Source organism: Mustela putorius, unplaced genomic scaffold (assembly GCF_011764305.1).
Source record: "Mustela putorius furo isolate JIRA1106 unplaced genomic scaffold, ASM1176430v1.1 tig00537227_pilon_pilon_pilon, whole genome shotgun sequence".
Taxonomy (NCBI): Eukaryota; Metazoa; Chordata; class Mammalia; order Carnivora; family Mustelidae; genus Mustela; species Mustela putorius.
Window position 1 is genome coordinate 35,711,986 of NW_025422368.1, and position 24,412 is coordinate 35,736,397.

General features: G+C 35.1%; 1 protein-coding gene across 2 annotated transcripts in view; it reads left to right on the forward strand.

The window, feature by feature from the left end:
* The window catches only part of LRP6 (LDL receptor related protein 6), a 169,520-nt gene that overhangs the window by 52,760 nt on the left and 92,348 nt on the right, over positions 1-24,412 (forward strand). For both annotated transcript variants that reach the window (XM_045073353.1, XM_045073354.1), the window contains exon 3: positions 4,045-4,242. In XM_045073353.1, coding sequence (XP_044929288.1) covers positions 4,045-4,242 — 198 coding nt within the window. The remainder of the gene's footprint in view (positions 1-4,044; positions 4,243-24,412) is intronic.

The window sequence follows — 24,412 nt, forward strand, 5'->3', positions numbered from 1 at the left end:
GCTGTTTCTCTTTTTGGCAACTACCTAAATAAAAGTATTGTTCTTCTGGTAAGCTTTTATTGAAAACTCTTAACATTAACTAGCTTGATTGAGTATCAATTCCTTGTATTCTTATAGCACCCTGTTCGTACAACTCATGCCACATTTATCACTCCTTGCCTAGATGCAATTTTCATACGGGCAGTTGTTTTGCCTTGCTTATTTTTGTATTATATCAAGGGTGATACAAGGCTCCTAATAGGTATTTAGTACATTTTAAAAAATTGAGTAATATCTTGGCATTTTATAAAACACTTCTGTGTTTTTCTATTTCCTGTGCCTCGTTCCCTTTCTATATTAAATTTATAATGAGTTTTTACTTTAAGTGTTAATCAAATAACATGGAAATTTTAGTATTGATGAAATTTATTATTTTGCATTTTAAATATTTGGATAAATGAAAATACCCATAAGATTCACTTAAAAATTCGAAACTTTTATCATTCTTGATAGATGTCTCCATTTCTCTTTTTGTATTTGAAGTCTTTATCCTTGAAGTACTATGACCTGATACATTTTTTACTGTTAAATAATGTGAGAGTTATCTATTAGCTTTGAAGAAGCAGCAGCATGTAAATAATTTTATTACTGAAATTCTTATTGAGATAATTCATTTGTTAGCTTTTTATTTCACCCTAAACTAGATACCAAATTTTTACTTATAAGTTTAATGCTTACTTAGGTTAATGACATTTGTGAGAAATACCTAAATTTTATTATACAGAATAGACAACACCACTTACTGCTGTATCCATCTGGATGGTGTGCAAATTGCTTATGTTCAGTCCATATGAGTTCTTCATAATTTATATATAAAGTGTGGTAAGTACAGTGAAACCTGTTCCAGGAGCACCTAGGAGGGAGTAATGCTGGGTAAGCTAGGATATGCTTCTATAGAGAAGAAGGTACTTTTGAATTAGCTTTTAAAAAATCATCTCTTGTTTCTTATATGTGTTCTAGGCAACTTTAATGAGATATAATTTATATGCAGAAATATGCATATTTTTATATTTATAAAAGTTTGATGTTTTGATAAACGTATATGTCTACCATTACTCCCCCCAAATTTTCCGTCACCTCACTCCAGAAAGCTGTCCTGGCTCCTTCAAGTCAACCTCTGTTTCCACTCTAGTAACTACCGATCTGATTTCTATCACGATAGATAAGTTTTGCTGTATCTAGAACTTCATCTAAGCGTCATGAAGTAGGTACTCTTGAGTCTAGTTTCTTTTCTTTTGCCTAATTTTAAAAATCCATTCTTGTTGAATGTAAGAATAGTTACTTTGTTTGTATTGCTAAGTAGTATTCCACTGGATAAATATACCAGAGTTTATGTATCATCCTGTTAATGGATATTTATGTTGTTTCTTGTTTTTAGCTGTTATAAGTTTCTTTGAATTTGCATATACAGTTGTTGAGTGGATATGTTTTTATTTTTCTTGGATAAATACCTAAACATGAAATTGTTGATTCATAGAGTTTATAAGTTTATAAGATACTGCCAAACTGTTTTCCAAACTGATTATACTAGTGGTGTATGACAGTTTCAGTTGCTCACTTGTCACCAACACTTAGTATTGTTAATCTTTTAAATGTTAGCCATTCTAGTGCATGTGGAGTTGGTATGTTACTATGGGGTTATTTATTTTTTATTTTTGTTACTGTAGTTTTAATTTGCATATCCTTGATGATTGTTGAAATTGAGCATCTTTTTATGTGCCACTTGTCTACTCATGTGTCTTCTTTTGTGGAGTATCTAGTAAAGTCTTGTGTCCATTAAATAAATTTCAAGTGAAATTTACCTACATTACATTTACACTTTTTGGACTAGTATTGCTTGGGATAATAGCCCTCTCTGATTGTTTGCTGTGGAGAGCACTCTTATTTTTGATAACATTCCTGGGCATAGACTTTTCCATTACTTCAAATAAAGTCAGCATTCTCTTGCAGAGCCAGGTAGCAAGGTCTGTTGTGTCTGCTCAGGGTAGAACTTTGGTGCCATAAATCTAGCAGCGTGGATGGCGGTGCAAGTAACTTGTCACATTGACAACTTGAATTGTCACTTTTCCTCTGAGAGTTAGTAGATTTTCTTGAGTAAATGCTTCTCATTTTGTTGTTTATCCTTTGATCAATTTTCAGAGACTAATTATTTTTTACTATCTTTTCTTAGTTTTTCTTTGGTTTTAGAGGAGAGCCTCTGTGTATTATTTTTAGTTTTCCTCTAGTCTTTTTCTCCACTGTAGCCAATCCCTTCTTCCTTAGCAGTCCTATTCCCCAAACCTCACAAAGCTAGTCATTTCACCTCCAGTCTTCAAAGTCTTGAAGTATCTTTATGTTACTCTCAGAATAAAACCCAAAAATTTTAATATGGTCTAATATTGTCTGGCTTGTTTTTTAATATAGTTTTACCTTGCATAAATCTAATCATTCTCCTGCTCCTCATTCTGGATGATATCCAGTCATTATCCTCATTTTAGGGAATACTTTGCTTTCTTTTCCTTATAACTTAAAGCTCTGACCTGTGATAAGAATTGTCTTTGGAATCTGGGGGATGTAGGTTTGAATTTCTGTTCCCCATTTATTAGCTCTCTGACTTTGAGCAGTATACTAACTTCTGAATTGTTTCATCTGAAATACGGTGATGGACAAATAATATTTCATAACACTGCTTAAGTGAGATAAAGTATATAAAACCATTAGCACAATGCCCTGTGTCTAGGAAGTATGTTATTCCCTACTTCATACTCTCTTCCCATAATTTCATTGAGTAAGCAGTTTATATGAAATATCTATTTGTACAAGTGGAATCATCTTAATTTACTATTTCACCAATTTTTTGAGTAAAATTTATACTTGAATTTTAGTTGTGCCTGAACACATTTATTGAGTACATAATATCTAGTTCATAGCACCCTCGTTACCTTTAAAAATATGTCTTTGGGGGAGCCTGGTTGGCTCAGTTGGTTAAGCATCCAGCTCTTGATCTCAGCTCAGGTCTTAATCTCACAGTTGTGAGTTTGAGCCCTGCATTAGGATCCACACTGGGCATGGAGCCTACTCCATGAAATATAGTATACTAAGAGTTTTACCTTTAACAAAGAAAATTTTTTTTTTACCTCTGGAATGAGACTATTAATAGGAGACTTCCATTTTTTTTTGTATTTTGAAAAAATTTTAAACTTGTAGAATAGAAGCAAAAATGGTACAATGAAATCCTATATACCCTAACCTCATACCCTAACCTCAGTACAATGATCATATTTAGGAAATTAACATCAGTACATAGCTGTTATACAATTTGACAATCCTTCAGATTTTGCGAGGTTTCCCAATAATGTCTTCATAGCGCTTCCCTCAACTGATCAGTCCAGAATTATGCACTTTATAGTTGCCATGTTTCTTTATTGCCCTCTGATCTACATTGTTTCTCAGCCATCCTTTTCGTAACATTGATATTTTCAAAGACCAGTTGTTTTCTAGAATGTTCATCAATTTAGTTTTCTCCCTTTCCTCGTAATTTTGGTGAGGTTATAGTTTTTTTTTTTTTTTTTTGCAAGAATACAATGCAAGAGAATATTCATGAAATATGGTTTGTCTTTGCAAGTATGTCACATACATGACACCAACTTGTTCCCTCTTTCATTGATCATGTTAACTTAGATGATGGGCTTAAGGTAGTGTTCAGCACATTTATTTTCTCTAAAGTTACCATTTTCCCCTTTGTCCTTAATAAATAATCTGTGGGGAGATGCACGGAGACAGTGTAAATACCCTTTTTCCTCAGTAAACTCTGATCACATAGTTTTTTGCATGCTGATGATGCTTGCCTAAATCAGTCTTACCAGGGTGGTGACAAAAAGGTAGATTATTAAAATTTTGATAATTTCTAAGGGTTTCAGTAGTAGTGTTTTTGAGAAAGCTTTCTTTGTCTAATAGTGATAATTACAAAATACTGGGCTGTTAACCTGCTTATATCATGGGTTTATTTGTTTATATGGTTTTTAGGTTCATGTACTGGACAGACTGGGGAGAAGTACCAAAGATAGAACGTGCTGGAATGGATGGTTCAAGTCGCTTCATTATAATAAACACTGAAATTTACTGGCCAAATGGACTGACTTTGGATTATGAGGAACAGAAGCTTTATTGGGCAGATGCAAAACTAAATTTCATCCACAAATCAAATCTGGATGGAACAAATCGGTAAGATGGCCTCATAAATTTAATTTTAAATTTTAGGTAAATATCATGGTGTTTTAATATCATAATCAGATTATAAAGGCTAACTTTATTAAGAACTTAATGTGTTTTTGGCTGAATGTCAAAGAGGAAGAAGAGTAGACTTTTAGTTTGCTCTCAAAAAGAGGTAACTACATTTTCATCTGTCTTGGTAGGATTTAGAATTTACAGACTGTATTTTCTTTTTCTTTTTCTTTACTCTGAGCTAATTTAGTTCTTTAGTGATTCTTAAGCAGGGATAATTTTTCTCTCCCAGAGTGTGGGAAATTTTGGTTAACGAGGAGTGGGAGTGTTGCTGGCATTTTACTTTTAGTTTATGGGGGGTCAGAGATGGTAAACATCCTGTGGTGTGCTGGACACCCTGAACAACAGTTATCCTACTTAGAATTATCCATAGAGCCCCTAGGTGCTGCTCAATATGATTTCTGTTGCAACTACTTACCTCTGCTGTTGTGGTGTGAAAGCAGCTGTAGATAACACATCTATGCCCATTTCCTTATGTATTTAGTAAAACTTACTTACAAAACATATGATAAGTCAGTGGGCTGTGGTTTGCTGACCCCAGGACTAGGAAGAAATCTGAATGCATGCTGCACACCAATATTCAAGGAAGACAAAGTTATAATACATAAACATGGAATTTCTAGTCAGATCATGTTCAGAATTTTAAGGATACTATCTATGTTCTTGTGTTTGAACGATTATTTTGGTTTCTAGTAGTCTCATTCTTAAGGTCTTAACAGAAACAGAGAGTCTTAGGAGCAGTTGAAGGCATTTTTTCCAAGTGTGAACATTTGTGAGTTATCTGAATTATGAATCAGGAAACATTTAGAAGTATTGAAAATCATGAAAGAATTTAAAGAATTTATTAAAATAAAGTTTTTGTAATTATGGAATTGAAGTTTTTTTGTTTTTGTTTTTGCCTCGTTTTAAAAGAATGGAAAGGGGTGCCTGCTTGGCTTTGTCACTAAGCGGCTGCCTGCAGCTCAGGTCATGATCCCAGGGTCCTGGGATGGACCCTCGCATCGGGCTCCCTGCTTGGTGGGAAGCCTGCTTCTTCTCCCATTCCCCCTGCTTGTGTTTCCTTTCTCACTGTCTCTCCCTGTCAAATAAATAAAATCTTCAAAAAAAAAAAAATGAAAAGACATACAAAATGGTTTAAAAATAAATAGAAATAAGATGAGAAATAATAAGTATATGATGAATATAAAAACACAATTTCTTTGTTTGAACTTCAAATTTGGCTTTAAGAGGGATGGTAGGAAGTAAATCTGGCCATATCATTGTTTTTTTGACTTCCTCAAAATACACAAAAACTAATGAATAGCAAATCCAGAAACATACCATGAAACTAACCTCAGGCATCCAGATGAAAAAGCAGGTGTAAGAGCAAACCACTAAGAGCTACAGCACCTCCATAGCGTTACTGTTTGTACAAGAGTAAGCTGAGAGAATTGAGTGGGGTGTTTCACAGATCTTAAAAGCAGGAGACCTCCAAAATAGCCTCAACTATTTACTAGATAATGTGGTGGACTATATTAAGAGCAGCAGCTGAAATGAGGTGGGGAGGGTTGCCCACTCCAGTATCAGCCAAGTACAATGTGTTCATGGTAAAGACAGGATAGAGCAATTTGGCTCCAAAGAATTCTTGAAATGGAGCTGCTAAAGGTCTCTACCAGCGCACAGGGTACTGCACTGAATGGAAACAAAATTGAATACAAGAGTGGCATAAAAATTGAACAAAACAGGGAAAATTAGAGGATCAAAAAAGGAAGGAAAGAGAAGGTTCAGATAAGGATAGGCTGAGAAAGAGCTGGGAGGTCTCAGAAAGGAAGCTACCATATTGTTTAACATTACATGAAAACAACAGAAGAGTGAATTCTGTAGAAAAACTGCCTTAAACACCATCTTCTAAAATTTCAGGAAAACTAATTATCCATAAACTTGAGACACACAGCAGTATCAAAGTAAAAATCCCATTTAAGGTTATTATAAAGAACATCTTATATTTATAACAGTATTTTAAGCCAGTAACAACTTTGAATGCATCTTAAGCTTTATAGTTTTTACTCTTCCTCCCACATTTAATGTTTCTGATGTCACAGTTCACATCTTTTTACCTTATTCATCTATTAACACATTATAGTTATTTTTACTATAATTTTTTAACCTTCATACTAGATTTGTAAGTGATTTGCCCAACAGTATTACAGAATTAGAGTATTCTGAACTTAACTATGTATTTACCTTTTTACCAGTAAGATTTATACTTTCATGTTTTCTTGTTAGTAATTAGCCTCTTTTGTTTCAGCTTGGGGAAGTCCCTTTAACCTTTCCTATAAGGCTGATGTAGTAGTGATTAACTCCTTCAGCTTTTCCTTGTCTCAGAAATTCTTCATTTTTCTTTCCATTCAGAGAGCTTTGCTAGGTAGAGTAGTCTTGGTTGGCAGTTGCCACCCTTCCACCTTGGCACTTTGAATATATTTTGCCAAACCCTCCTGGCCTCCAAAGTTTCTGCTGAAAAATATGCTGATGGTCTTATGGGGATTACATTGTGTGAAACAAGTTCTATTTCTGCTGTTGTTCTTCTTGTTTTTTAACTTTTGATATTTCAGTTATAATGTGTCTTGGTGTGATTTTTTTTGGGGGGGGATTCATCTTACTTGAAAGTTTATGCATTATATTTGGATGTCTGTTTCTTTCCCCAGGTTAGGGCAGTTTGGGGGCATTTTCTTTCAATAAACTTGTGGCACCTTTCACTTTATCCTATCTTTCTGGGACCCTTATCATGTGAGCAGTGGTCCACTTGATGGTCTCCTAAAGCCATCTTCATATTTATTCTTTTTTCTTTCTGCTTCTTTGGATGAGTTCTGTTGCCCAGTCTTTGAATTTGCTGATACTTTCTTCTACCTGATCTAGTCTGTTGAACTTCTCTATTGAGTTTTTCAATTCAGTTTGAATTCTTTTCCTCTCTGATTTTCTTTTTTTTTTTGTCTTTCCTGTATTTTCTGTCTTTGTTGAAATTCTCACCTTTTTCATGTATTGTTCTGCTCACCTTAGTGAGCATCTTTATGATTGTTATTTTTGAAGTCCATCAAGTAAATCATGTATCTTTGTTTCATTAAGGTCTGTTTCTGAGTTTTAACTTGCTCTTTTGTTTGGAACATATTCTTTTGTTTCTTCATTTTTCTTGACTCTCTGTGTTGGTTTCTATACATTAGATAAAAAAGGCTCCCTTCTTAGTCTGGATGGAATGGTATTCTGTAGAACATGAACCTTACCTTATCAACATCCTGGTCTGAGTTCTTGGTTGTTTCTCAAACTTTTGTGATTGCCCAAACTGCTTTCTTTATTCTTAGTGGGACTTCTTTCTTTATTCTTTATTCTTAGTGGGACTCCCCAGTGTGCCAAGATTTGCCAGGTGTTCCAAAGGGGAAAATCACAGCACCTAGATGTAGGTAGGTTGATTGGAAGCTGGATCCCCCACATAGTAGCTGGGAAAGTATATAGTTAGGGGTCTTCCAGAGACAGACTTGGAGATGGACATTTTGTCTGCTCCCTCTGCCCTGGACCCAGGTATACAGCCACTGAAGAGGTTGCTATTTAACCCATATTTAAGAACTACTTCATTGCCTCAGTCCTGTGCGAAGTATGAATGCAGGCCCCATTGACTTTCAGAGACGGGTGATCCAGGGGCTCTTCCTTTGGGTGACATTTATAAAAGCTAGGGACACCAGATGTGTGTATAAGCTGATTGTGTAGAGATACTTGAGATTTGGATTGAGCTGGAGAGAAAAGGTGGAGGTGGTGTCTGCAGACTTCTCTGGTCTCCTGGGAGGATTGCTGTCAGCCCCTGGATGTCTGCTAAATTAGAAGCCTGACCTTATATTTCCTACAGGGAAATACTGGGGCATGGATCTTATTATTTCCTCTTCACTGAACCCTGCTGTGGCCAGTGTTGTACGTAAACCTCCTGGTAAAAACCAAAAGCAAAACATCTGTATAAATAGAAAAGATTAATAGGAATCTGAGCATACTACTATAGAAATTCAAATCACAAAGAAAGCAGAGAAGAACAAAGGAACAAATGGAATACAAAATAGCCAGAAAACAATGAAATAAATGACAATATTAGGTCTATACCTATCAGTAACTACATAGAAATGGACTAAATTCTTAAGTGAAAACATGTTGAGTGGCTGAATGGATAAAAACACAAGACTCACTATATTGTCTGCCTAAAAGAGACTTTAGTTTTAAGAGAACACACAGTCTGAAAGTGAAGGAATGGAAAGATACATTACATGTGAATGGAAATCAAAAGGAAGCAGGGCTTACTGATATCACACAGTGATACTGATATCACACAGAATAGACTTTAAGCCACAGACTGTAACAAGAGACAAAGAATGTCTATTATATAATGATAATGGGGGTAGTCCAATAAGAGGATATAACTTTGTAAATATTCATACACTCAACATCACAGTGCCTAAATAACATAAAGCCAACATTAACAGACTTAAAGAGAGAAATAGGAAGCAATGCAGCAATACTAGGGAGCTTCAGTATCCTGCTTTAAGCAACAAAGAGATCACCTAGGCAAAAAATCAATAAGGAAACATTGGCCTTAAATTACCTGCTAGCCTGGGTGGACTTAAGAGATGTTTAAAAACAGTCCATCCAATAGTACCAGAATACACATTTTTCTCAAGTGCATATGAAACATTCTCCAACATAGGTCATATGTTAGTCCACAGACAGGTCTTAATAAATTTAAGAAGGTCGAAATCATATCAGGCATTTTTTCTGACCAGTGGTATGAAACTAGGTATCAGTTATAAGAAGAAAAGTGGAAAATTATTACCTCATACCCATTAGAATGGCTGTTACGAAAAAGACAAGAAATAAGTGTTGGCAGGGATATGGAGAAAAGGGAACTCTTGTGCCCTGTTGGTAGGAATGTAAACTGGCACAGCCACTATAGAAAACAGTATGGAGATTCCTTAAAGAAAAAGAACTGCCATGTGATCTGGTAATGCCACTTCTGGGTATCTATCTGAAGAAAACAGAAACACTAACTTAAAAATGCATATGCATCCCCATGTTCTTTGTAGCATTATTTATAATAGCCAAGGTATGGAAACAACAACTTAAGTGTCCTTTGATGGATGAATGGATGAAGAAAATGTTTGTGAATTCCAAAAATATTTTTATTCAGAAATAAGAAAGAATGAAATCTTACCATCTGGAATAACATTATGCTAAGTGAAAGAAGTAAGACGAAGATAAATACTGAACTCACTTATATGTAGAATTAAAAAAAAAGAAAAGAAAAAACCCACAAAACCACCAAAGCTCATAGATACATGGAATAGATTGGTGATTGCCAGAGGCAGGAGTAGGGCATGGTCAAAGGACGGATGGAAGGAGTCAGAAGAAAAAGGTACAAACTTTAATTATGAAATAAATAATTCAGGGGGATATAACGTACTGCATGGCAACTATAATTAATAATACTATACTGCATACTTGAAAGTTATTAACAGTAAATGTTAAGTGTTCTCCTTATAAGAAAAATACTCTATGTATGGTGATGGGTGTTAACTAGATTTATTGTGGTGATTATTTTGAAATACATGAAACTAATATAATCCCTGTTATTCCTTAGTTTAAAAAAAGTTAAAAATTGGAAAATTTGCACATATATGGTGATTAAACAAGATCTTCCTGGACAATCTGTGGGTCAAGGGAGGAATCAAAAGGGAAATAAAGACATGTCTGAGACAAATGGAAATGGAAATGCAGTATTCCAAAACTTAGAGTACAACAAAAGCAGTCCTAAGAGGGAAATTTTATAGTAATAAATGACTACATTAAGAAAAAAAAGATCTCGGGCGCCTGGGTGGCTCAGTGGGTTAAAGCCAGTGCCTTCAGCACAGGTCGATGATCTCAGGGTCTTGGGATCAAGCCCCGCATCAGGCTCTCTGCTCAGCAGGGAGCCTGCTTCCTCCTCTCTCTCTGCCTGCCTCTCTGCCTACTTGTGATTTCTGTCTGTCAAATAAATAAATAAAATCTTGGAAAAAAAAAAAGAAAAGAAAGATCTCAAACAACCTTAATTTATAACTCAAAGAACTAGATAAGAAACTAAACCTGGAGTTACCAGAAGGAAGGAAATACTAAAGAATTAGAGTGGAAATTCATGAAATAGAGACTCTAAAGATGAAGGAAAAGATCTGTCTGATCAAGAGCCCTTCTTGAAGAATGGAACAAAATAGACAACCCTTTAGTTAGACTTAACAAAAAAGACTGAAATCAGAAATGAAAGAGAAGACATTACAGCTGATATTGCACAAATACAAAGGATCAGAAGAAACTACTATGAACAAGTATATACCAACAAATTGAATAACCTAGAATATATGGGTAAATTCCTGGAAACATACAGCCTATCAAGACTGACTCATGAAGAAATAAAAAATGTGAATGGACCAATTACTTGTAAGGAGATTGAATTAGTAATGAAAAACCTTCAACAGACAAAAGTCTAGGACCAGATTGCTTCACTGGTGAACTCTACCAAACACTTGGAAGAAGAATTAATAACAGTCCTTAAAATCTTACACAAAATAGAAGAGAGGGGATCTTTACTCATTTTATGAGGCTATTATATTACCCTGATAGCAAAACCAGACAAGGAACCTATAAGAAAAACTATGGACCAGTCTTCCTAATGAATATAGATGCATAGATCCTTAACAGACACTAGCAAACCAATTCAATAGTACATTAAAAGGATCATACACAATGATCAGTGAGATATATTGCATTGACAAAACGCAGTATTCATGACAAAAGTCTTAACAAAATGAGTATGGAGGGAATGTACCTTAACATAGTAAAAACCATATATGACAAACCCATGGCTAACTATATTCAAAAGTAAAAATCTGAAAGCTTTTTTTTCCTAATCCAAAGAAGATAAAGATGTTCATTCACTCTTGCTGTTATTCAGTTTAGTACTGATGTTCCTAGCCAGTGCACTTAGGCAAGGAAAAGAAATAAACAGCATCCATAAATGAAAGGATTAAGTAAAACTGTCTGTATTTGCAGTTACATGTTATATGATGTTATATAAAGATAATTGTAAAACCACCACAAAACTATTAGAATTAATAAATTCAGTAGAGGTACAGGATACAAAATCAATATGCAAAAATCAATTGCATTTATATACACTAGTAACAGACTATCAGACATAGAAATTAAGAAAACAATTGTATTTACAATAGCATAAAAAAATATGTATATAGCCCACAGTAATCCATTTAACCAAGGAAGTTAAACACTTGTAACCTGAATATTATAAGGCACTGATGAAAGAAATTTGAAGACACAAATAGATGGAAAGATAATCCCTGCTCATGGGTTTCGAGAATTAATTTGTTAAAATCCCCATAGTACCCAAAGCCACCTACAGATTAAGTGCAATTTTTATCAAATTCCAATGAAGTGTTTCACAGCAATAGAATAAACAACCCTAATATTTGTATGGAACCACAAAAACCACCTATTAGTTTTGAGACACCATGCTCCCTGATTTCAAACTGCATTGCACAGGCTACAATAATGAGAACAGTATGGTGTTGGCATAAAAACAGACATAAAGATCAGTGGAACAGATTAGAGAGCCCAGAAGTAAACCAGTGCATATATGAACAATTAATTTATGACAGAAGGGCCAAGAATGTACAATAATGTAAGGATAGTCTCTTCTTCAATAAATGATATTGTCAAAATTGGGCAGCTGCACAAAAGAGTAAAACTGGACCTGTTTCTTACACCATACACAAAAATCAACTCAAAAATAAGTTAAAGACTTAAATTTAAAACCTGAACCCATAAAACTCCAAGAAGAAAACATGGGATAAACTCCTTGACATCATTATTGGTGGTGATTTTTGGATTTATCAACAAAACAAGTTGGATAAATAAATAAACAAGTTGGACTACATCAAACTAAAAAAGCTGCATGGTAAAGGAAACAAAATGTCAACAAAATGAAAAGGCAGCATGCAGAATGGGATAAAATATTTGTAAATTATATGTTTGAATAAGTTGCTAACATCCAAAACATGTAAAGAACTCATGTAGCCTGATAGTAAAAAATGTCATTAAAAAGTGGGCAATGGAACTTAGTTTAATTTTTCCAAGGAGGATTTGCACATGGCTGTCAGCTGCAGGAAGAGCTCAGTATCACTAATTATCAGAGAAATGCAAATTAAAACAACAGTGAGTTATCACTTCACACTTAGAATTTCTGTCATCAAAAAGTTAAGTATTGGCAAGGATGTCGAGAAAAGGAAACTTTTTTGCACTGTTGATGGGAATTGTATATAGGTGTAGGCAGCTTGGAAAACAGTATAGAGGCTCCTCAGAAAATTAAAAATATCACTACCATGTGACCCAGTAATTCCCTTTTGGGTATATTTCGAAAGTAAATCAAAATAGGTTCTTGAGGAGATACTTACACCCCCATGTTCATAGCAGCATTATTTATAATAGCCAGTACCTAAAAATGTTTATGTCTGTCAATAGATGAATAGATAAAGAAGATGTATGTATATATTCAGTGCAATATCATTCAGCCATGAGAAAGAAGGACATCCTGCTATTTGTGATAACATGGGTGGACCTTGAGGACATTAGGTTTAGTGAAACAAGCCAGGTAAAGAGAAATACTGAATGGTATCAGATATTTTTGGACTTTTTTTTTTTTTTTGATGTTAAACTCATAAAAACAAAGAGCAGAAAAGTGGTTGCCAGGGGTTGAGGGGATGGTGTAAATAAGAAGAGGTTTTGTAAAAGGGTATAAACCTTAAGATAGAAAATGAATAAGGTCTGAGAATTTAATATATAACATTGTACTTGGAGTTGATAACGTGAGTTCAAGCCCCACATTCGAGCCTCCATGCTGGGCGTGGAGCCTACATTAAAAAAAAAAAAAGTTCAGAAATGAGAAGGGATGACAGAACTAAGAATTATAACTAAAAGAAGAAAAATTATTTGAGTAAAGGTAGTTAAATTGGAAGGACCGAAGAGTGAGTAAACAGAAAAGATCTTCGGAGTTGAAAAGGAAGAAAAATCTGAAGACCAAAATGAAATGTAAAAATATAAAAAGGGTGGGAGAGGAAGTAACTAATATTGAAGATAGTCAAAGAAGAAGCAACACAAATAGAAGACCTTTTTAGGAAGATAACCAAAGCAAGGAAATAGAATACATAAGAAAAACTATAAGTCAGGAAAAATTACTTAAAACAAGATTTTAAAGTTCAGTTTGAAAGAGAGAACACTATTGGGGGCACCTGGGTGGCTCAGTTGGTTAAATGCCTGACTCTTGATTTTGGCTCAGGTTATAATCTCAGGGTTGTGGGGTGTCCACTTGAGATTCTCTCCCTCTGCTCCTTCCCTGCTTGTGTGTGCTATCTCTCTCTCTCAATTAAATAAATAAATCTTAAAAAAAAAAAAAAAGCAAAGAAAAGAAAACACTATGTACCTGAGAATAATAGTCAAAGCAAACAACACCAAGACATATTCTAGTAAAATTATTCTATAGAGAAAAAAGTATTCTTTTGGCCTCTAAAATAAATTACTTAAAAGGAAAAGAAAACTGAATTAGCATCAGACTTTCCCACAGTTTCACTTCATGTTAGAATTAAGTGGAGTAGTATTTTCAAGATTCTCAAGAGTAAGAAAATGTGAGGCAAGCTTTTTTTTTTTTTTTTAATACATTATAACTGACTCTATCCTATAAAGCCACTATTACCAGCATGCAGGAAGTCAAAAAATACAATTTCCCTGAATCATTCCTGAAAATGTGCTAGGGTCTGAGCTTTAGACCACCAAAATGATGAGTGAGATATCAAAAAAGGTTTGATGAAGCACATTAAATATATAATTACTTGTAATATAAAAACTAAAGGAGGATTCAAATTCGGAGAGTATAATATGTAACAGTTATTTTTAGATAAGGTAAAGTATGACCTAAAAAACTGGAGGGAGAATAGAGGGTACTATATACAAAAACTTTGGTATATTAATACTCATTCTGAGGTTTGTTTTTTTAAGACTGTTTAATGTTGGATTAAGTGAGTAATCATTGAGTGTATTCTATTGCCCTTGCATATGCAGGATTTTCAGTATGAAAGGAAGTAAATATAATACTGTAGAGCCCTGTTAAGTAAGGAAAACTGATAATTCTGAATTTCACTTAGAAATACTGGGCGCCTGGTGGCTCAGTGGGTTGAGGCCTCTGCCTTTGGCGCGGGTCATGATCCTGGGGTCCTGGGATCAAGCCCCGCATGGGGCTCTCTGCTTGGTGGGGAGCCTGCTTCCCTCTCTCTGCCTACTTGTGATCTCTCTCTGTCCAAAAAAAAAAAGAAGTACTGGCATGAGCTTATAAGGTATTTTATGTTACACAGATAAATACACACAAATATGTTTATTTCGTAACTATTAGCACTGAAGTGGAATAGGGGGAATAAAAGCACCCATATTATATTCTTGGGAAACCGTACCATCTTAAAAAATATATATACCTTTCAGATGAAGTTGTTTCTGTGTCTGTGGCAAGAAATACACAAGATGAGTGGGAATGTATGTCATACCAGATAGTAAAGAACTGTTAAGAGACTCTAGGGTTGTTTTAGTAAGCCTGGAGAAATAACTTGAGGAGCCTCTCTCAGTTCAAGAATGGAAAGAAACTCATCAAGTGTGTTTAAATCCTTGAGTTCATAATGATACTGTAGAAAGGAAGTGGTCCATTGGAGAGGATGGTAGGGAACCAATTCATCATTATTCCTAATGTTGGTAAAAAGGAAAAGAAGCAATTTATTTTCCCTTTCTTCCTACATGAATCTACCAGTAGCTAACAAAACAGTAGATAGGGGAAAGCTGTTCCCACTAATATATGAAAAACAAGTGATACTATTAGAACATCAGCATTTTGTAACTTTCAGTGAACTATTGGATCTAGGCAGTGAACGTGAGTGGCTGCTAACATCACAACTAGGAAAAGAATAGACATTATTTGCCTGCATTTGGAGGAAAAGTGCCCTGTTTCATTTTGCCAAAGGTATCAGTTCAGCATGAGTCTGATTGAACTTGGAATTTGCAGGAAAAACAGAGGACAGAGGAACATAGTCAGCTGCTGTTTGAGTTTGCATCAGTGGCTCTGGACCCAGAGGTTAAATATATCCCAGGTCCTTCAACAGATGAGCTATAAAGAATGATGATGGAACCTGTAGATTAAAAGAGACTGAAAAGAGCGTTGAGGGAGGATGAGTAGGCCAACCACAGGGTTTTTAGGGTAATGAAAATAATTCTGTATCATACTATGATGATGGATACATGTCATGCATTTGTCCAAATCTGTAGAATGGACAATATCCAAGACTGAACCCTAAAGTAAACTTTGGTCCTTGGGTGATTATGATGGTAATCATAAACCAGTGTAGTTTCATCAAGTGTAACAAAAGTTACTTTTTTTTTTTATACTACAAAAGTGGTACAAAAGTACCATTCTGATGGGGGATATTAATGGTGGAGAAGACTGTACATGTATAAGGGCAGGAGGTATATGGAAAATTTTCTGTACATTCCCTTCAATTTTGCTATGAACCTAAAGCTGCTCTAAAAAAATAAAGTCATGAGACTTAACAGACATAGGAAACTAAAAACAACAGGTGGCCAAGACTAAACTTTTCTGTGGATGCACACTCAGCTAATAAAACTAAAAAGTAAAAGATTACTGTAAAGTCAGAATAGTGGTTACTTTGAGGAGAAGGAAGGGTTGAGACAGGGTCCATGAAGAGTTTTCTGAGGTTGTTAGGAAATTTCTTTCTTGATTTGGGTGAAGGTTACACTGGGTTTTTTTCTGTATCAGTCTTATTTTATAATAAAAAGGTAAAAAGCAAGTTATATTGAAGCTTCTCAGCAGGTAGAGGAAAATGAATCACCAGCACACATTGGAAAGGTGGAAACTTAGAGGAGTTCTTTGCAAGAGAATGTTTTCATCAGATTAAATTCGACGAAAAAAAAATTGACATGTAGTCACTAAAGGATGTAATGTACTTTAAAAATGCAGTTTTTGTGTATATGTTAATTTTATATTACTTTCCCATGGTGGTCTCTGTTTAAAATTGGGGCATAATACAGTAGAGGTAATTCTACAAATGGGATAGACATCTTCTGGAAGTTAAGATAAGAATAGACCTTGGAGTACCCAGGGAAGGAATAAACTCTGTATGCCTTTAGTCTTCCTTCAGTGATCAGTGTTTTGATTTTTGCTTTTGATAGAAGCATGTAGCAGACCACAGTACCTAGTATTTTTTAGGAATTCAGTGAATGTGGGCCAGATGATATTATTTATTACAGAAGAATAATTGTGTGCAGTTCTTTATGAAAATGGTGCTTTTGACTAGTCATTAGCAATGCATGATATTTTTAGCTACTCTTCTGGTGATAATGGATTTGTCCTTAAACTTCTACACTTTGAGTTCTTTTTGAGACGAACACCAATACATTTGTCAGAAAGCCTTACAAATACTTGAGGAATGCAGTTTGGTCTTGGAAGGAGTAAGCTAATTGATCCTCAGTTGAGAACAATATACTTAACCTTAGGTCAGTTACTTTCTGCAAAGAAACCTCACACAAAAGTAAAAAAAAATTATCTTAACCGGTTCAGTTCTGGGAAAAGCTACATAATTGTTGATTACAAATCTGAAAAACCCACATGAGCTGTACAATTCCCATGATGAACTTCAAAGATTCATTTCTGCCCCTCTTCCTTTAAAGAAAATAAATAACAGGAATTTATAGTGTATACTTAGTTATTTACATTTGTATATCTCCTTTCAAACAGTCTTCATATAAGCTGTGCAATGTAGCTTTAAGTATCATTTGCCTTTAGACACAGGTTACTCAAAGCTCTCATAGGCATTTCCTAACATACATTAATATTCCTAAACACTATCTCTGCAGAAGATACATCACCTGTAAGAGTGTTATGTGCTTTGTGAGATATAAAATTCATAGTTCTTTGATCTTCAGTTGCAACAGGGGGAAAACTTCAATATATATCTTTGGGAAAACTACAATATTTAGTTTTTAAGAAAATTGTCAAGGTGCGCCTGGGTGGCTCATTCAATTAAGTGTTCAACTCTTGATCTTAGCTCCCGTCTTGATCTCAGGGTTGTGAGTTCAAGCCCCGCATTGGACTCCATGCTGGGCATGGAGCCTGCTTAAAAAAACAATTATTAATATACAGTTGACTCTTGAAAACAAGGGTTTGAACTGCACAGGTCCGCTTACTTGTGTATTTTTTAAATAAATACAGTACAGTAAATGTATTTTGTCTTATGATTTTCTGAATAACATTTTCTTTAGCTTACTTTATTATAAGATATAAATAAAGATACATATACAAAACATTGGTAAATTGGCTATTTATGTTATCAGTAATGCTTCTGATCAACAGTAGGCTATTCTTGTTAAAGTTTGTGGGAGTCAAAAGTTATGTTTGTATTTTCAGTTGTGTTGGGGGTCATTGCCCCTAAAAGTTCCAAAGGAATTTTTGAATGTGTGTGTGCACACTTAAAACAAATAAACAAAAAACAAAAACCCAATTGACAAATTAAATCTAAAGTTTGTCTGGGAATGTCTAGAATCTATTAAAATAGTTCAGTTGATTTTATCAAGGTAAAAAAAACATAGCATCTTTCAACTTGATTTCAAGATTTACTGTAAAGCTAGAATAATTAAAACAATGAGGTATTAAATCTAAGGATAGAGACCAATGGCACAGAATAGATTTCAGAAACAGGTGCACGTATAGGTAACTGATTTTAAAGTAGATATCAAGGGTGTAAATAAGCTATTTTAACCTGCCTTGACAGACACTGAAGAAAAATAATAAACTTGAACATCTTTAGGGAGGGGCGCCTGGGTGGCTCAGTGGGTTAAAGCCTCTGCCTTCAGCTCAGGTCATGATCCCAGGGTCCTGGAATCAAGCCCCGCATCGGGCTCTCTGCTCAGCAGGGAGCCTGCTTCCCCCCCCCCCCCCCCCCCCCGCCTGCCTGTATGCCTACTTGCGATCTCTATCAAATAAATAAATACAGTCTTAAAAAAAAAGTATTAAAACTAACCTCTTTAAGGAATAATAAAAGCCCTCTGTGAAAAATAATTCCTAACAGCTAGGGTCAGGTTTTTTTGTTTTCCTTATTTTATTTTATTTTTTTAATTTATTTTCAGCATAACAGTATTCATTATTTTTGCACCACACCCAGTGCTCCCTGCAATCTGTGCCCTCTATAATAGCCACCACCTGGTACCCCAACCTCCCACCCCCCGCCACTTCAAACCCCTCAGATTGTTTTTCAGAGTCCATAGTCTCTCATGATTCACCTCCCCTTCCAATTTACCCCAACTCCCTTCTCTTCTCTAACTCCCCATGTCCTCCATGCTATTTGTTATGCTCCACAAATAAGTGAAACCATATGATAATTGACTCTCTCTGCTTGACTGATTTCACTGAGCATAATTTCTTCCAGTCCTGTCCATATTGCTACAAAAGTTGGGTATTCATCCTTTCTGATTGAGGCATAATACTCCATAGTGTATATGGACCACATTTTCCTTATCCATTCGTCTATTGAAGGGCATCTTGGTTCTTTCCACAGTTTGGTGACCGTGGCCATTGCTGCTATAAACATTGGGGTACAGATGGCCCTTCTTTTCACGACATCTGTATCTTTGGGGTAAATACCCAGGAGTGCAATTACAGGGTCCTAGGGAAGTTCTATTTTTAATTTCTTGAGGAATCTCCACACTGCTCTCCAAGGAGGCTGCACCAACTTGCATTCCCACCAACAGTGGAAGAGGGTTCCCCTTTCTCCACATCCCCTCCAACACATGTTGTTTCCTGTCTTGTTAATTTTGGCCATTCTAATTGGTATAAGGTAATACCTCAATGTGGTTTTAATTTGAATCTCCCCGATGGCTAGTGATGATGAACATTTTTTCATGTGTCTGATAGCCATTTGTATGTCTTCATTGGAGAAGTGTCTGTTCATATCTTCTGACCATTTTTTGATAGGATTGTCTGTTTTGTGTGTGTGGAGTTTGAGGAGTTCATTATAGATCCTGGATATCAACCTTTTGTCTGTGCTGTCATTTGCAAATATCTGTTCCCATTCCCATTCTTGACTGTTTTCTTTGCTGTGCAGAAGCTTTTGGTTTTGATGAAGTCCCAAAAGTTTAATTTGGCTTTTGTTTCCTTTGCCTTTGGAGACTTATCTTGAAAGAAGTTGCTGTGGCTTATATCGAAGAGATTACTGCCTATGTTCTCCTTTCGGATTCTGATGGATTCCTGTCTCACGTTGAAGTCTTTTATCCATTTTGAGTTTATCTTTGTGTATGGTGTAAGAAAATGGTCAAGTTTCATTCTTCTACAAAGAGCTAGCTGTCCAGTTTTCCCAGCACCATTTATTGAAGAGACTGTCTTTTTTCCACTGTATATTTTTTCCTGTTTTGTCAAAGATTAATTGACCATAGAGTTGAGGGTCCATATCTGGGCTCTCTACTCTGTTCCACTCCCTTGTGTCTGTTTTTATGCCAGTACCATGCTGTCTTGGTGATCACAGCTTTGTAATAAAGCTTGAAATCAGGTAACGTGATGCCCCCAGTTTTATTTTTGCTTTTCAACATTTCCTTAGCGATTTGGGGTCTCTTCTGATTCCATACAAATTTTTGGATTATTTGCTCCAGCTCTTTGAAGAATACCGGTGGAATTTTGATTGGAATGGCATTAAAAGTATAGATTGCTCTAGGCAGTATAGACATTTTAACAGTGTTTATTCTTCCGATCCAAGAGCATGGAATGGTCTTCCATCTTTTTGTGTCTTCTTCAATTTCTTTCATGAGTGTTCTCTAGTTCCTCGAGTACAGATCCTTTTCCTCTTTGGGTAGGTTTGTTCCCAGGTATCTTATGGTTCTTGGGGCTATAGTAAATGGAATCGATTCTTTAATTTTAGGGTCAGGTTTTTAATTTAAGGTTATTAAAGAACACTTTTTTTTTTTTTTTTTTGGATCAGTGTTATTTAGCAGCTGTAGGGAGTGGGGCAATGGTTGGAGGCAAGTCTAGGAGGATGGATGGAAGCCAGATCATACAGGTCTAGTATTCTAAGAAAAGGCATTTGAGTTTTATCCTGAAAAGTAGTTGGGAGTCATTGCAGATTCTCAAGTAGCAAACTGACTTGGCTAGATTTGTCTTTTGGAAGTCCCAGGTTGATAGTTGTATAGAAAATGGTTTGAAGATTATTTATAATTAGTTCACTTCCTTAAATCTTCCAGTAACTCATCGTTATTCTCAGGTGAAGTACAAACTCTTCATTGTGACTTAAATGATCTAATTCCTTTGTCTCACTTAGGAAAAATGGTCTCACCAATTCCTTCCTTACACACTAAGACCTAGTCCTAATGAACTACCTGTAGCTCCCTGAAGATATATCTTTGATGACTCCTTTTTCTACTTTGAATGGCTGGTTAGATGGAAGTGCCATTCCTTTGAGAGGGATTCAGAAGAGTAGAATAGGTTCCTTTTACTTCTCTTTTTTTCTTTCTTCTCTTTTTCCTGTCTTTTTTTTTTTTTTTTTTAATGTAGGAAGAGAGTGAGGTTGAGTTCAGCTTTAGACATGTTTGCAGTTGAGTTGCTTAGAGAAAACTATGGTTATTCTGGAGAGCTTTGGATATATGAGCCTGCAGCTCAGCAGAGCAGCCTCACAGGGAGAAACAGATTTATAGTCATTATCAAGTTAAAGGTTATTAAAGCCATGAACTATAAACATAGGGGAATTTTGTATCAGTACCAGAGACTTAGGCAAAGATAACAAAATACCAGAAACCTTGAAGAATTTCTGCATGGTTCAGGATTGAAGGATGTCCCAATCTGACTGAAATGTTGTGAGATTAATCATCCATTTTTGTCTGGGTTTCAGGAAACCCCTTAGACCTAGGCAGACTGACATGGTTCATTACCTCCGGAACTTGTGTAGAATTGACTTCTCAAAGAAACAAGTTGAAGAGATTTCCCCAAATAAGCAATAATAACCTCATATCTCCAGAGATGATGGCTGGAGGTAGGGATGAGGAGGAGGAGGGAAAGGAGGTGGTGGGCTAGGGTGAAAGTAGGCCTCATCTGGATTCTGTTAGTACTTCTGGGAAATGTACCAGGTACTGAAGGACACATGTATTATGGCAACCATACTTGACATGATTGAGCACGTTAGGCAAAGATCAGAGGTGTAGTTAAAGCTGGTTGTGAATGAGCACAATGGTGTCAGAGAATAAGCAGACTCACGACAGTAACAGATTTTTTAGGGTTACCAGAAACATGGGAAAAAAATACACGAATATGCTATTATTGCTATCCTCAAATTCTCCCCCTCTGTGCGTGATTTGATTTCCAAATCAGTCTACGGCCATACCACCCTGAACGCGCCCGATCTCGTCTGATTTCCAAATCAAAGTAAAACTGCAAATGAAAATTTATTTACCTTCTCTCTTCTTGAACTGAAAACCTGGACCAGGAATTTATAGGCTATAACAGAATTGATCTCAACTTCCAATAAAGTATAGACTTTTCTCTAAAATATAAGCAAATAGAAAACAACAACAACAGAAACAGGGCATAAAGAAGCTACTACAATCCAAAGAATGACCTGTATCAAGGAACCAGAGGAAATGACTTCCTGTAATCTCCTGTAAGATAGTGGAGAAAAAAATTATCAGAGTTCAAGAGGACACAGTATACATGCAAATAGAGTTAATAGTATGAAAGAATACATTTAAGATCAGTAAAAACAATGATAGTAAACAGCATGATTGTTTAAAACATTTTAAGCAGTGAGGACTAAAAAAAAATCAGTGGAAGAGAATTTAACCTTGAAAAAATCTCCCAGAACTTGGAGAAGCAGAGAAGAAATGATGGAAGAAAAGATCTGAGATCTGATGGTTGATGCAGGCAGGTGTTGTTCATGTGTTAAGGCAACAGAAAGGCATAAGATATGCAAAGAATCAAAATAGACTATTTCCATTTGCTCTCTCTGAAAAAGTTACTTGATATGCTTTAGAATTAGAATGTAGAGCTTGGGCGAGGAAGTCAGATAATTAAATATTTGTGAAGAATGAAACCAGTTAAACGTGAAGCTAAATCTTGTAATTGCTGTTAAAACAAAAGTGTTTTTAAAACTTAGACCATGTGATATTTTGAAATAGAAAATAATGACGTGCATAATAAATATGTAACTATCAGGTGTTATCAGTAAAAAAGAGAAATGATGGTGGGATGATTAGATGAGGAAACAGGGCCTGCAGTTGTAAAATCATCTTAACATCTTCCCTTGTATGTAGGGCTCTCAGGATAGATATACTGCTTATTCTTGCAGTTGATAGCTATCTAAATTGGATCAAATATGATTTAAAAACATAACGATAATTGAAGTTGAGTAAAACAGTTTGTATATCCTCCAAATACCTAGAAACATAAAGGGAGCATGTAAACTCAATCTAGTGGGAAAAGTCTGTGAAAAAGAAATGGGGGGAGAGTAAGGAAGGAATAAAATGGACAGCATAAGAAAGAGTAGGATCCAGCAGTTATGCTGTTAAATATAAATGCAAGATACAGATTCTATAATCTGAATGTTGAACAATATCTGCTTTTAACCATACTGCCATTTTTTTCGATGGCATGATTTTAATGATTTCCAATGTCACACACAGTGTATGTCTGCATCTCTTATTATTTTTATTACATTAAGTTTAAGAAAAAATTTTGTCCATTTTAAAATTTTAAAATGTTTTACTTATGTTAATTGTATTTTTTCTTACTGATAAAAGCAAGTATTTTCCACAGTGTTAATTATAGTGGAGTCTCAATATTCATGGTACTTAGTTCTTTAAAGTTGTTAAAAACACTGAGATAGTGAATACAGAATCAGTGCTCTTGGAAAATACAGAATTAGATTGCTGCTAGCTTATGGTTAAAATATTTTCATTAGCTGATCATTTCATAATCTTTTTAATGTAAGTTTCTGCTTAAAAACACTTGAATATATAATGTTGAGTGTTGAACAATAAGGATGTTTAAATTATAGCACAGTCATTCAATGTAGTTATATAGCTAAAAGAAATGTTTAATAACATGATAAAAATCTTTACAATGCCTTGTTAAATGAAAACAGGTCTTTATGATGCCACAGATTTACAAAAACTCAATTTTGTAAAAAAAAAAAAAATATCAAGACGAGAGGGTGAGTTAGTCTTTTCAAAATAACTTAACCATTTTTCTCAAGGCAAATTAACCACTGTTGAGAAAGATGGACTTTGGGGTCTTGTTGCATATATTCCCAATGAAGAAGCTCAGTAATTTGGGGTGCTAAATGCTCTTTATTCTTGGCTTACTGCAGGTGCCTTCATCATTTCTTGGTTTGGCTCAGCTTTTTTCCTTCTGTCCTTCGGGGGCTATGATTTAGAGCAAATGGATTTTTACTATATTTTAAATTCTGAACCTTATTCGTTAGTTGGTTTCCTGTTGTACCTTAACTGTTACAAAAATAGAAGCCAGTTTTTCTGTTTCTAGATGTTTGGGAATTGGCTTGTATTGGTATAGATACATGTACGTATTGTGTGCATGCTTTAGTAAAGGACTAGAAAGATGTTCTTTTCATTTCTCTTTCCAAATTTTCATGGGGAACATACATGTATTTCTTATATAATCAGGAAAAAAGAATTACTTTGGAAAGAAGTAAATACCAGATTTTGATGAAATGATTTAGATACCTTTAATGTTTCTCTCTTTCTATTTCAGATACAGTATTTACTTTACTTCTGTCTGGCCTACCAGACACAGTATAGTTCCTTCATGTGATCCCCAGTTAGATGTATAAGACACTATTCAAGTTGTTTGCCCATTTTTATTTTTTTTAATTTATTTTATTTTATTTTTTGTTATTTATTTGACAGAGAGAGATCACAGGTAGGCAGAGAGGCAGGAAGAGAGAGAGAGAGAGAGAGAGAG